The following is a 15,189-nucleotide window of genomic DNA, read 5'->3' on the forward strand; positions in this document are numbered from 1 at the left end:
GGGGTTGTGGACACCAAGCATTCGTCATTCTAGAATCTCTACCCTTGGCCAACCTCTCCAGGTGAAACACAAAAAGATTTCACATTGACAATCCACCTACATAAATGCCCAAATCTGCCCTGCCGCGTGCACCACAAGGAGGTCATGTTCAATATCCATGTCTCTCGTAACTTTTCCCACTCTACCCATAAAAGTGGTTGTTCTATCCAGCCAACAAAAGTACCACTAGAAAATACCCATTGAATGGGTTCAATTGGCCCAATCATTGGATTGAGTTGGAAGTATTATCAATTTTTTGAACCCAAATATGGCTTCTGTATGGCAACTTAAGTTACAAATCTTTCTCCTATGACCAAAGTGATGATCTTTGTTACCCTTCTTGGGCAAGTGCCTCATTCTTAGATCCATGTGATCTTTAAGGCACGTATCTATTTAAGGCACATATCTATTTGCAACCCTCCTATCAAATTTTGGTGGAACTAATATTGTAACTCTACCAATGTAGGTTCATCAACTTCATGATCTTTCAATCTTGGTAGAAAGGTAGGTTTCCTTGGCCTAGAACTTGTTGAAGGGATAGGTTGATTTGGAGTTCCATTGGTAATTGAGTGATCTTCACTTCCATCATTGCCTCCATTGTTGCCACCATGGTTGTTATGATTATTAGTATTTATCATGGTTCGAGTCAACATGTCTAATAATTGCACCTTTCAAAGTCTTCATTACTCAATGATCACACATGGTCAAAGTTCATAAAAAGATAGTATCAGATGCAATGAATGTTCTCTCTTCAAAGTCACAAGAATACACAAACTCCTCTATAAGAAATCAAAAAGAATAACAACACCAATCACTCACTTTTAGCAATAATCACCAATATATAAGAATAAAGATGTTGATGAGTGTTGAATGAGTGTTGAGGTGTTGTCAAGCCCCCCTTTATATTGATGACCTCGTCCCCAAGGTTCCTTACATTTAAAGCATAGATTTTTTTGGATTAATTATTCCCTTTGTTGGCAACTGTATCCAATGCTCCATGGTTTATTACACAAGTAACATGGTTTATTTTGATTATCTCTCCTGGATTCTTCACTCCGGTGGAATGTTTAGGAAGTAAATTGTCAAGTACTTCCTTATTATTAGATTCAAACATTTTTGCCTTTCTTACAGCTACTTCTAGATTTTGTGGCTCGTGGGGTTTCGCCATGGTTTTTGTGGATTCTTTAAGACCTTCTATGAACACACACGTGAGTCTCTTTTGGGAGAGATAGGGAATCATGAGTGAAATTTCTTGGTATTGTTTTACATATTCAAACAATGTCCATGTTTGCTTAAGGTGTGTTAGCTCTTGAAAGTACCACTCAATATCCTTTTCATCAAATCAGTTCATGAGTTTTTGGGAGAACTCTTCATAAGATTTTACATCTTTATGCCCTAACGAAATACATCCGTGGGTCCACCAATCATGTGCTGCTCCCCCAAGAAGTATTATGGTGAATTGAAGAGCTTCTTCCTCCATCATGGGATTTAGGATAAAAAAACATGTTTAGTTTTTCTAACCATTGATGGGCTGAAATCTCTCCCAAACCCTTAAAATTCGGAATTGCTACTTCTCTTACTTTGCGTTTGAGCTCTTCATTCATATACCCACTAGGCATCTCTCTTCTTTTATCCTCACAGTATTCCCTAAATGAAACGGCTTCTCTAATGTGAGGTTCTAGAGCTGCATATGCTCTTGCAATGTCTTCAACGCTACTTAGGGATTATTCTACCCCTTCCTCCTCTCTTTGGATTCCCCTTATAGGTAGGAATGTGGGTTGCGGAAGGCTGGAGCTTGAAGTTATATTGTAATTTTCAGAATGAATTGAACTAGTTTCTCTCCCTAAGTTTGGTTGACTTCTTAAATTATTGATTGAGTTTCCCATGTTCTATAAGGTTACAGAAGGGCTTGATTTGACTTCTCCATTTGATTAAGTATATTTTGGTTAGTTTGGTTGGTTTGCTCCATATATGATCTCACTTCATTTGCTAAGTCATTCATTATGGTTTTCTTTGTTCTCCTTTCGTAAGTTTGCATAGGCCTTTACTCACAAGGTGGCAGGATTATGCTCTGATCCCACTGTAATGTCCCCTCTTCAAGATTAAGAAATGAATGTTGGATCCTACAACAAATCGTTAGTAAAATATATAAAAATGTATATTAAACATATTAGAGATATTGAGCTAATTAAGTACTAGTCTAAATACTACCCTTTCTAACTCCTCCTAACCCCTCAGTAAAAACTCTTCTCAAATCAACTAACCCTCTAGTGAGAATTATTTTCGATTAGGCGATCCTCATACAAAGAGTGTCTTCCTAAGGTCTCTTGGGATCTCTGATTGGTACTTTATAACATTACTTGGTAGAGATCCCACCACTAAACAAGTATCTTATCTCTGACATATGCATATGATTGACCACTACTATATATATATATATATATATATATATATATATATGGTCTCTAAGGATCCATAACAAATCCTTCCCTGCATTCCTATTTGGAGCTTAAACATTCATTTAAATACCCTCTAGATTCTGAGTTTCCTTCTAACAAAAACTAGACATTCAAATTGAATGTTCTCTACCAAGATTCTACTTGGTCTCTATGAATTCTCAAATAGTTTGTAAATTCAACATTATAAATTTAACACACCTCTGTTTTGTCAGTTATAACTCCCAAACATTGTTTCTATGGCTCCAATCACAAGTTGAAATGTCTATATTATAGCAATACAAACATTGAATATTTCCCTACTACTAGATATTCGGTGAACATGGGACTATCTATATGAGGAAACTTTATATCTTCCTTATTGCTCAATCTTTTACCGGTGACGTGTATTATAGATTACTGTGGTATGCTTTATCTTTTCTTGGAATGACTGGATGTTCAATCTTATCAGTCTAACTAAGTTGCAAGTATAGGTGCCTGATTCCTTATGTGGAATCCAATTTGTTCCTCTTGTGTGGATGCGTCTATATGTTTACTTCCGCTCTGTATATTTAGTTCCGCTCTCTCCCAAGGAACGTAATGAGTCTGCACTTGATATTTATTCACCCTCGTATTTGCTCACGCACATTGTATTTGATGTCTGTCCAATACTCGGCATTGATGTGTCTTGTTGCGATTGTTAGATGAAACCTTCACTTGGATTGTTCGATAGTTTTTGTGCTATGATTCGATGGTCCTCTTGACATTCGCTAATCTATATATATATATATATGATCACTTTGATTTGATCCATTGTGTCTCTTGGCCGGTTGTGACTTTGGGTCTATGATATGGTTTTGAATATAATATTCAATAATATGTTAAATAGTATCTTATAACATTTAACTTATTAAATATTAATAATATTTCATATTGATAATATTTCTAACATATTTAATTTATTTATTTACTTAAGTATAATACAATCTATTCAATTTCTTTATGCAAAGGTAATGATATAAAAGAACATGCTTCTATTTATTTAGGAAATTACATATATATGGTTATTTTGGGGTTATTACACTCTGAAAATAATTATCTTTGTTCTTAGCCTTTGTCTCTTTGAATATGTACTCAGATCTTCCAACTAACTTTGTCATTGATTTGATTATCATTTTCACTAATTTGTGTTCATCTTTGCTATTATGTTGATATATTAAAATGTTGTCTCAAATAAATAATTTCTTTCAAACTCTGGATCCATGACTTGTAACTCTTTGGTGTTTATATATCTTGTTATTGGAAATGATTGGTTGTGTTCCCAAAAGACACAACTCATTGTTGTTTTAGGCTAATCGCACTATTCTACAAATAATTGATTTATGGTAGGTTTTATTATTACTGATATGTTAGTTTTCATTTCATAAGACCATTTATAATATATGCGAGCATTTAGAGTAATAAGTTTGAAAGATTTAATTTAACTTATTAAATAATTTCAAAAGGAGTCTTCTAATGTATTGAAATTTATATCCATTAGTATTATTATTAATAGTATTGTGAACATCCTCATTTGTTTAATAAGATCTTATTATTATTTATTTTTTGTAATATTACTATCAAATATTATTATATTAATTTCACAACATTATTTTAATAACATATTATATTAAGAATATTATTTTATATATATTAATTACTTTATACTATATTTATTATTGTGTTTTATTGAATTTGATGTTTGAGATAGGGGACATCACACTCCACCCTTACCGAATTGCTTGTCCTCAAGCAATGCAAACCTTCAGAGCAACTTTGATATTCGATCTAGCGACATTGAAATGAAGGTTGTTGAGATTAGAACTGTAATATTATTATAAATATAAACTTAATTAAATCTGAAGATCATAATTTTCAATTTAAAATTGCTATGAATAGTTCAAAGATGAAACTTAGTTCGATGTATTGTAGTGCTCTCTTCTCCGCTATTAAGTCTTGTCTTGTTCCTTGATGATCCTTGAAAACTGCTTTTATTCCTTAGGGAGAGTTTGTAATCAGGTTCCAAGCTCTCTGTAGAGGACCTCTTGTGGCTCTAGTTTGCCTTATATGGTTATTCTAGAAAGTCCTCAAGCCATGTCACCATCTTCTTACAATATTCTCCTTTGTTGGATATTGCTTTTGTAACATACCATTTTTACTAAGCTGAAAGTAAAGAACATATTCTAAGATTATAACCAAATATCATAACGGAATGACAAAAAGTAATTTATAAACTGATACATCATACAAAAATGAAACTATTTCTGAATTGATCATACAAGATATAAAATCAGAATTTAAGTAACGACTAAATCCATTTCATATGAAAGACAATTAATTTAACTTCCATAACTTACCTCTATGATTACATTTGAAGAATAAATCAACTTAACCATATTTACAGTTATACATTTCAAGGTAATACGAACATTTCAAGGTAATATCTAAGTATGTGCAAGTAAAAGATTTAGAATTCATACACGAATTGAAATAACTGTTGATGTGTTGTGCAAGCCTTGGCATCTGGTGAAGAGGACAAGCATTGGCATTGGCTTAATCTCCCAACGGTGGACCTTAACATATCCCCACACAATCTCTTACGAGAAAGGCCCTCGCTACCCCGAATTAGGCTTGGGGCACCATAGTCCTGCCACCCAAGTATTCCAGTAAGTGTCGGCTAAGTAGCAGACAAGGCTGAGGAATTCCTCCATCAACCTTCCCTCTGTTAGCTAGCACTCCCGACCTCTAGAGATCAATTGTGGCAAGCATGTCTCTAATCTACCTTGGCCAAGGATTAATATGGGCAAATGAATAGCCTGATCACCACTGCTCAACTTGACAACTGAATATATTTTGGACAATCATGAGTTGACTTGGACTAAACAATTTTTCTTTCTTTAAATGTTCATGCAATTTAGACACTGATTAATAGTTTGTTCTTCTCGCAGGAATACTTCTCTTCACCCATTTACACTTGGCTCTGCTAGCCTTGGGTGCATCCTAGGAGATTGATGGTAATTATGAGATCCTCATCAATCAAATTTTGTGAATACCATTTTGATTATTATCACAGCTAATATATAGAAAATACCAGTGTATAAGTTAGAAAAAATACTTTATGCCAAATGATGGAATAGACTTTATACAACGTACAATATTATGCATTAAACAATTGCTGAGCATTCAGTCTTAAGAGAACTATATCAGTTCAGTCCCTACGAGTATGCACCCAATATGCATAGATAAGAAACTAGTCATAAATAAAGAAAGAGCAAGGTTGATGCTTCTTAGGAATTCTTACTAAATTTGAGCCTCGGTTACAGCCCAAATACGTAACCAAGCTCATGATCATGATATTCCTTCATTCAGCAATGATATACAAAGAGAAGTTTGCATTGAAAAAGGCATGTTATGAAATAAGAAAGAACTTGCAAAATGTTTCATGACCTGAGAAAACAATTCAATCGTTGATGTGATCTTGAGGCAACAACTCCGCACTTTATTGCTTCCACCAGCGTGGCCCAACACTGCAGATTAAGTATGGTAATATGTTCCAAAATACGAACGGAAAGAAGAGAAGATACTTTGGTTCAAAGTAATCGCATGACAAGAAGGAAGTGAATAAAAAGAATGATCCTTCAGCTGCGGGGAAGGAAGATAAAGCCTCCCGTGCTTCACATTACAAGAAAGAGCTCAATATCGATTACAAGAACTTCATAATTTCAAATTTTTAAAGTTTGATGTCAATAAAGTGGCAATGCTCATTGATATAGAGTCATAATAAAACATAAAGATTATACTTTCTCATGGTTTATATAGATAAATAAATTATGTCATCATGCTATTGAATTCTACTTATAATTGTACATACATATACAGTCTCAAAATAAAAGAGAGATAATAGTTCTTCTTATGATATTAAATGTTTAATACTTCTCTTGTTATAAAAAATGACCAAGTAGCTCATGACTGTCCAAAGTATACTCTCTTGCCTAGCCGTTAATTCCTTCAGCAAACTAGTTAGAACCCATACTTGATGGTTTGACGATGGACTAAATTGGTGCCCCATTCCTTGAATCTCGTTTAACAATGCTTCCCCCCCTTCATCTGCTCTTGCAAACCAAAAATGCATATTCCACAATAACAACATGTTCCTCCATTTAAATTTAAATATCAAGAAAACACAATAACTGATGACTGTCACAATGGCTAACCACCACTAACATTTATCTTAAAATATAAGCATTTATTTTTAGTCGAAATAACAATAATCAACTAACAAGTCATTTACACACGAATCAATTTAGTCAATCATAACTTCCATTTCACAAGATCATGATATCCGAGAGTTTCTAACTAACCATTACAATGTCTATAATATTATTTTAGAAGATCAATAAAAATTGGGATGTAACAGCTTTACTCCTTGATAAATGAGCATTTAATGTCCTCAATATCAACACTCACTATGACTGTCCTTGTATTTTGGCTCACTAAGAGCGCCCATTATCTTGACACTCACTAAGGATGTCCTTGATTCATGGCACTCACTAAGAATGGGCTAAATCCCTGACACTCACTAAGAATGGCTTTAACAGTCACTAAGAATGTTGTTGATCTTGATACTAACTAAGAGCATCTTGATCTGGTTCACCATCACTAAGAATGTCCTTGGCACTCACTAAGAATGCCCTCAATCTCGACAATAACTAAGAACATCTTGATCTAGTTTGGCACTCACTAAGAATGTCTCTGATTCTTGGCACTTATTAAGAATGCCTTTGATCTAGACATTCGCTAAGAATGTCTTGATTTTGTTTGACACTCATTGAGACTGTCTTAGATCTGAGCACTCACTAAGAACACCTTGATCTGATTTGACACTCATAAGAATGTCTCAAATCTTGGCACTTGCTAAGAATTCCTTGACCTCTTTCTAGGTGTTTCTTTATTATCTACTTCTTTCATCTTATTTATTTGTCCTCTTTTGTATTGTTGATTGTCTCCATAGTTCTTTACATTTGAAACATAAACTCTTATTCATTAATTCATCTCTTGCTTGGCATTGATGTTCAATACTCCATTTTTCATTACATACATAATATTTATTTTCTTTATCGTCCTTTGAGTTTCCATGCTTATGTTTTGTCTTGCTTGAAAAATTCTTAAGTCCTTTTGAAGGATTTGATTCAACCTTCCTTGCCTTTCTAATGGCTTCCTCTAAGTTTTGGGTTTCAAATGGCTAAAAAAAATTTTGGTGGATTCTTTAAGTCCTATAAACATATAAATGAGTCTCTTTTGGGAAAGTTCTGAGAGCATTATGGATAACTTTTGGAGTTTGCAGGTGAATTCTTCCACAGTTCTTGTTTGCTTAAGCTAGATGAGTTCTTTGAAATGTCATTCAGGATCTCTTTCATCAAATCTATTAATAAGCTTTTGGGAAAATTCCTTATAAGAGTTTATATTTTGTGGCCTAGGGAACTAAGCCCATGATGCCACCATTCATGTACTACACCTTCCTAATGGAGTATTACAAATTGGATGGCGTCTTCTTTTGTCATGGGACTCAAAGTGAAGAAAGTATTTAATTTCTACAACCACGAGTGTGATGTGATTTTCCCTAATCCAAAAACAATTGGAAGTGTTATTTTGTTCACTTTGTGCTTAAGATCTTTGTTTTCGTTCCTTCTAGGTAGCTCTTGTCTCTTATCTTTGCAAAAACTCTCTAAATGTTACAACCTCTCTGATGTGAGGTTCTATCACGGCATAGGCTCTTTTCTTCGTTCTCATCATTGGTTGTTCATCCTCCTCCCTCAATATTTCTTCCCTAGATAGGAAGGGGATATAGGAACACTCAATGACTCGTTATTCTCTTAACAATTAGAGTTTATATCTCTCTCATTGAATGATTTGTTTTTGAGGTTGTCAATTGATTTTCCAATATTATGTAAGGTTTGTATGAGTGCCTGATTAGACTTTTATAATCTTTCATTTTAATTCATAATAGTCTGATTTGTTTGTTCCATAAAAGCTCTTAGCTCATTAGCCATATTGTTCATGGTGGTCTTCCTTGTTTTTCTCTCATAGGTTTTGCATAAACTCTATTCACAGGATGGTAGGATTATGCTCCGATACCACTGTAATGTCCCCTCTAAGTTTTCTTAGCTTACGAGATAGATTTCTTGTATTTTCAATTGTATATTACTCTAATATAATTCTCTAATCTGAAATCAAAATGTCAACTCTTCTATGATATAACTCGATATTGTCAAAGTTTGGTAATTCTTCCAAACTGATTGATAGTGATATTTTTATGGATTGGATTCAAAGCATAATTACACAGATTATATTCTTGGTAAGACAAAATCATATTAATGATGGCAACGAAACTCTGAATTGATATAGAGTTTGGATGTAATGTGGATTGTTCCTTGGTGGATCAATGTATTACAAATGCTATCATTACTACAGTAACCTTCTGAAAATAATTATCTCTGTTCATAGCCTTTGTCTCTTTGAATATGCACTCAGATCTTCCTACTAACTTTGTAATTGAAATGATTATCATTGTCACTGATTTGTGTTCATCTCTAATACTGTGTTGAAATTTCTAAAATGTGGTCTCAAATATATAATTTCTTTCAAACTCTGCATCCATGACTTGTAACTCTTCAGCGTTTATCTATCTTGTTATTGGAAATGAATGGTTGTGTTCCCAAAAGACACAACTCATTCTCGTTTTAGGCTAATCACACTATTCTGCAAATAATCTATTAATGATAGGTTTTGTTATTGATATGTTAATTGCCATTTCCCTGTTCTAATCACTCCTAATATTCTCTTGACTAATCATATGACTACTTTCATAAGAACATTTATAATATATGCTGGCGTTTAGAGTAATAAGTTTGAATGATTTAATTCAACTTATTAAATTATTTCAAGACGAGATATTATGGTGCATTTAAATTTATATCTATTAATATTATTATTAATAGTATTTTGAACATCCTCATTTGTTTAATAAGATCTTATTATTTAATTATTGTACTATTACTATCAAGTATTATTATATTAATATTATAATATTATTTTAACAATATATTATTATGTTAATAATATAATATAAATATTAATAATATTATCTTATATATATTAATTACTTTATTTCTATATTTATTATTGTGTTTTATTGAATTTGATGTTTGAGAAAGGAGACATCACATAGAACAACAACAAACTATTACCAACCACCACTTAAGGAACTATGCACTTTTAGACATGAACTGGTAATGGTAATTTGTTAATTCTTATATTCTAACTGGAAGACTCAATTGAGCACCACACATATTGATCAACATTTCTCAATGCATTCATATTAAGCAATTGTTACTAGAAAATTCTAGGTTGACTTGAACCATATTTACAACAATGTGCAATATTGAGTCCATACAATCACCTTGCTTGTACCAATCTGAGCACTGTTCATATTCTTAGCATCTTAGTCAAGCCAGAATAGTGCTAATCAACCACCTAAATAGAAAACTCACAATATAGTTCTACTTTACCTCTAAATTACTACATCATAACAATGAAAATAGAACAGCCAAAGCATCAGGAACGATTTTTAATTTTTTTAAATCAGGAAAGATTTACTCCAGTTTGAACAACCATATGTTAAGATTCTACATTTTGTATCACTTGCCTGAGTCTGAGAGTTGAGAATAAGTTCATCATCCTCCCTGCAGTATGTTCCGATGGCCCGCACATCCACAAAAGTCCCAGCATCTCGAATTTGTAGAATATGAATTGTTTGGTAGCGAATGGACATAATTGACAATAAATCATCATATAAAAAGACTCCCATGTTGTGACCCAGATGAATAAAGTCATTGCGAAAAGTTCGTACATCCATGACTTCCCCATCTGTCAACCTTCAAACAATGCCAAAGTAGGTCAGTGCGAATTTTCCTAGACTGCAACAGGAAACTTCAATCATGGTTATTGTGACTGAATTAGTCATCTGTCACAAGAATATAAATAACTTTTTAGTTCAATTACACCCAGCAAAGATATAATGACTAGTGAGCAGTCCCATCTCAACTTAAAAGTATTTAAAAAACAATAGTTTCAAAATATAAGTTAGAAAATCCACAAACCAACCTGACAAGAAAAAAGGTTATCTTCTCTATAGAGGGAACTCCTTGAATGGCTCCCTCGGATATGGGTGCATCCTGGTCCGGAGCAGTTGATGTAGCAACTATACCAAACTGGTGATTTTCCATGTAAAGAAAGAATTCTTTGCAGATAAATTCATTGCTAGAAGTAAGAGGAATGGAATATAGATGAGAAAAGTAGCTCTCAAAATTCTTTGCCTTTTGGGGAAGATCATTACATTCACAATCCTCACCCTTGTAACAATAACTTAGCCAACGATGTCTATATACTATCAATTCCTGATAACTTCTGCTGAAACATATAAGATAGTTGCCATCACTAGTAAACTTCCTAAATGAGTGGTCTGGACATTCAATGTCATATATTGTATAGCTTGGAACCAAATTCTCATAAAATTGTCTTGCCCTATGGATCTGCAAGCCAATGTAACAGTGTCAAAATCAAAGTGTTGAGAGGGAAATAATATTCCAGCAGCTAATTAAACAGCAAATAAAGATCAATGTGAAGAAGAAAAGCCAAAATGGGTCACCAAAATAATGAGTAGGCATGGTCTTTATATGCCTTATACAAAAACTTAAAAGTACTTAATTCAACCTTTTTCAACTATAACTTTACAGAGCACAGCATTCTGGAGATAAAGAAAACCTTAAACTTTGCAGCTATAGAATCCTTAACTAATCTATGTCTTGAAAGAAGTGCTCTATCAAAAGTACCCAGATGACGCAGTCCAGAAAATATACATAGAGCTCATAAAATATTTTTTCTGATTGCAGTTGCAACTTGCCTTAACTGTTCAGAGTAGGCAATCAAGTGAGCTGCCCATTCCTCTGAGGATGAGTGGAAAGCTGCATATGCCCACATCTTGAAGAATGTTAATCTTTCAAATTCAAAAAGAACTAAACATGATTTATGTCTTCTCTAGATGCTGTGTCTGATTTTCCATAATCTAAAGTTGAAGGAAGTATAATGAATTTGAAACAATCTAAAATAATCTTAAAAAGTTATGAGTTCTTCATCCTCAAAGAGAGTAAGCCCAGCAATGCTCTCAATATCATCGTGTCACTTCCCTTAGCAATGTGACCAGTGTAGTGAAGGCTGCACTAGGCTTTTAAAGCTGTGTCGGCTTTACAAGGGTGGGCCTATAATACTAGAATAAACTTTAGTAATTATAATCTCCATTAGCTCTTCATTATACAACTGAAGACAGCAGAGGAGAAACTGAAGATTCTTAGCGATGGACCATGATTTTGGAGCAATTGTGGGCAATCCATCCAACCATGGTTCCAGAATTCTGACCCCTACTTTATGTTCTCCCTTTTAACTCTTAAAAAAAAACTACCCAACATGCTGCTCTGCTTATAAGAAAAATCAGCTTAAAAATTATAAGAAACGGGCCTAGAAGATTCATGCCTATATATACACCATGTTTTGTGCAATCATTTGTCTTAACATTACCTTCTAGAGAGACCACACTGTGATTAAATAAGAGAGAAGGAGCCTGTTTTTACACCATGATGTTCTACTAGTGTTGACCAGTTTTTAGGGTCTCTATGGTTTCCAGTTTCGCAAGAGTGTTCCTCTATTCTTGGAGAGCTCAAATTACAATTTGAATGGGTTTTGTCAATGGTTGCTATGTTACACGTGTGGCTGCCATTGCACTAAAAGATCGACTTATCAATGCCCGATTAAACCACTAGACTTATAGAATCCATTGGAGGTGGTTAGTCCCTTGTTACGAATTCCTAGGGGAGCACTAAACATTTGCCAACATGCTATGTATAGTAAGTGCTTGCATGGCACTTATCTTTCCGGGTGTTTTTTAGTTTGTTTTCTTTAGAACCTGAAGAATGCTGCTATTTATAGTAAGTGCTTGCAAGGCACCAATCTTTTCGGGGTTGTTCTTTTGGTCCCCAAATAACACTACAATTTACAGAAAGTGCTTATATGGCACTAATCTTTTTGGGTTATTTCATGGGCTGGTTCTCCTTGTTCCATGGACAACACTGCAATTTATAGTAAGTGCTTGAGTGGCATCAATCTTTCTTGAGTTTTTTGGTTCTTTTCTCTTGGTCCCTAGACAACTCAGCTATTTATACTAAGTGCTTGCATGGCATTGACATTCCTAGGTGTTTTTGGGTTTGTTCTCTTTTGTCTGTTGAGAACATTGCCATCGATAGTATGAGCTTCCATTGACATTAGTTATTTACTTACAATTTTAGTTGGTTCTGGTAGTGTTACTAATTAGAGATGGTCGATAATTACATTGATAATGATATCCTAGCAACTTATGGTGTTTGACGTATTATTTTAAATAACACTAAAACATCAAAGTTAAATTAACTATTTAACTTAACATTATTTAAATTAAATTGACTTTATTTGGCACCAAAGGAGATATAAGGTTGGGATATTGCCATCAGAACTGAACTGTGTAGTTTTTGAGTCAAACTCATTGACCTGTCTTTCATGAGTAGTGGTTCACATGAAACCATCTCTCATGAGAATGAATGAAATAAATAAAGTGTTTTCTAAAAGGTAGGAGCTAACATAGGGAATCATAAGGTGGATTGGAGCTAAATTAAAAAACTGCTAAAGACCTAATTTGGGTGTCAGGCTTGGAAGAGTTATAAAAAGGTGCCATTTGCACTATGTTGAAGTTTTTATTTTTTCTCTGCAATTGAGAAAAAAAACTATAATGGGGTTCAAGAAATCGAGCATATTTCATCTCAAGCCTTTGCAGGATGCAGACCCTCTTTTGGAAATCAGTTTTGGTGGTGGAAGAACTACCCTAGCTGGTATTTGTTAGAAATATCGATCAGGTATTCCACTGTGCATTTAGTTTGAGATCTATGGTAATTTTGTAAGTAGATGAAGTGCAGGATTAAGATAATCTTTACTGGCTTTGGATATTTTAGAGAGTTTGTGAACTGCTTACTTGGCAGTGTATTTCTATCTACATTACCACTGTATGATTGAAGATTATGAATGATGCAGTGATTAGATAGAAGATGCCACTGAAGCAGTGATAATGCAGTTATAAAACGCAGCTGCACCACATCTCTGGGGCCAATCTGACTGGATTGTAAGAATAAGGCAATAGCAATACAACAAGAAAATCTAAAAGATTCTACAACATAGGAAAATATGTTAAGAAGGATCAGCAATGGGTTGCTTTTAGAGAAGAGACTATTAACAACTTTGATGTTGTTAGGGACCACGGGAAGGAATCTAAGAATCACATAAAAGAAACTTCATTATGGCAGTCATTATGTTGGGCATTGAGATTGCTTCCAGAAAAGACATTGATGGTGTTTGATAAGCAGTGATATATGAATAGTTATTAAGATTTATAAGGAAGCAATAATCATTCAAAGAGGAAATTAAGATTAGATGCTTTATCGGTGACTAAAAGGTATCATGTAAAACCAATGATGATATATCAAAGATTGAGGCAGAGAAAATTAGCAGGAATAAACAATAAAGTTAGTGGTAAGGAAATGAGATAGTTACAGAGTTATGTGATACTTTCTCTGATTCCCGTTCAACATGTTAGCATCAAAATATTGACAATAAGAATCATCGCCCAACTCTAATAAATGATAATCAAAAGAAAAAATTAATTAATAAAGATTAATTTCTGAAGCGAATAACATTTGTGGACAACAATATTAAAGAAGGTAACCAAACATGGCAGCAATCACAACTGAAAGCAGCACAAGTTGCCTAAAATAATGAATGGTGGACACTTTTAATAAGGGCAGTGATTAATAGTAAAGTGAAGATTAGCGACCAATGAAGACAATAATTATTCTTATTGGCAAAAAGTGCAAAATGTTTTGGGATATGTCTGAGATGTTACTCTACAGGAATCACCTCTCTTGGTAAGACATTAAGAGATTCCAAGTTTGATTGAGAAGAGCCTTAGTAGTGTTTTGACTGAAAAAGAAAAATCATATGCACCAGCAATATACAATAAAGATGCACATTGGCAGTTGATAAGAGAAATCAGTCTATTTTAGAAAGAATTTTTTAGTGTAACAGCAGATTGATGAACAATATATATAGCGAATTTGACAAGATATATGTGTGTGTGTAGACATATCGATAAAGAAGTGTGGAATGATAGAGAGAACATGATATATAGAAAGATACATCATCGACGATTATGGAGCATATATGAGTGAGTATGAAAGATTTATGAAGGATTTGAATGTGAATAGAGAAGGTGAATATAAGAAGAGAATATGTAAGTATACAAGTATATTTATGTTATGGTAAATGAGAAAAGTGGTATTGAACAAGAGATCTAATTGACTATCCTTTTTTGACGAAGCAACATAGAAGGTGGAACCTTGATTTGAAAGTTGGTGATTCCTAAACGAGTGTTGGCATATTACATTGAATAGCTTAGTTTATAGTTTAGATTAATAATTAAATGTTAGTTCATAGTTTTTAGTTGGGAAGTTATATTCCCGTAGTTAGTTTTTATACTGGAATA

General features: G+C 33.6%; 1 protein-coding gene across 3 annotated transcripts in view; it reads right to left on the reverse strand.

Annotated features, from left to right (window-relative positions):
• Positions 1–15,189, reverse strand: part of DET1 (light-mediated development protein 1 / deetiolated1 (DET1)) — a 261,899-nt gene that overhangs the window by 183,885 nt on the left and 62,825 nt on the right. For all 3 annotated transcript variants that reach the window (XR_016363900.1, XM_089825740.1, XM_089825741.1), the window contains exons 2-3: positions 10,677–11,104; positions 10,219–10,447 (exon numbers count right to left, since the gene is read on the reverse strand). Coding sequence is in view for 2 of the 3 variants with exons in the window: in XM_089825740.1 (XP_089681866.1) it covers positions 10,219–10,447; positions 10,677–11,104 (657 nt within the window). In the remaining variant the exon portion in view is untranslated. The remainder of the gene's footprint in view (positions 1–10,218; positions 10,448–10,676; positions 11,105–15,189) is intronic.

The sequence above is a fragment of the Cupressus sempervirens genome, chromosome 4 (assembly GCF_028749045.1).
Source record: "Cupressus sempervirens isolate cs-2001-9-10 chromosome 4, ASM2874904v1, whole genome shotgun sequence".
Taxonomy (NCBI): Eukaryota; Viridiplantae; Streptophyta; class Pinopsida; order Cupressales; family Cupressaceae; genus Cupressus; species Cupressus sempervirens.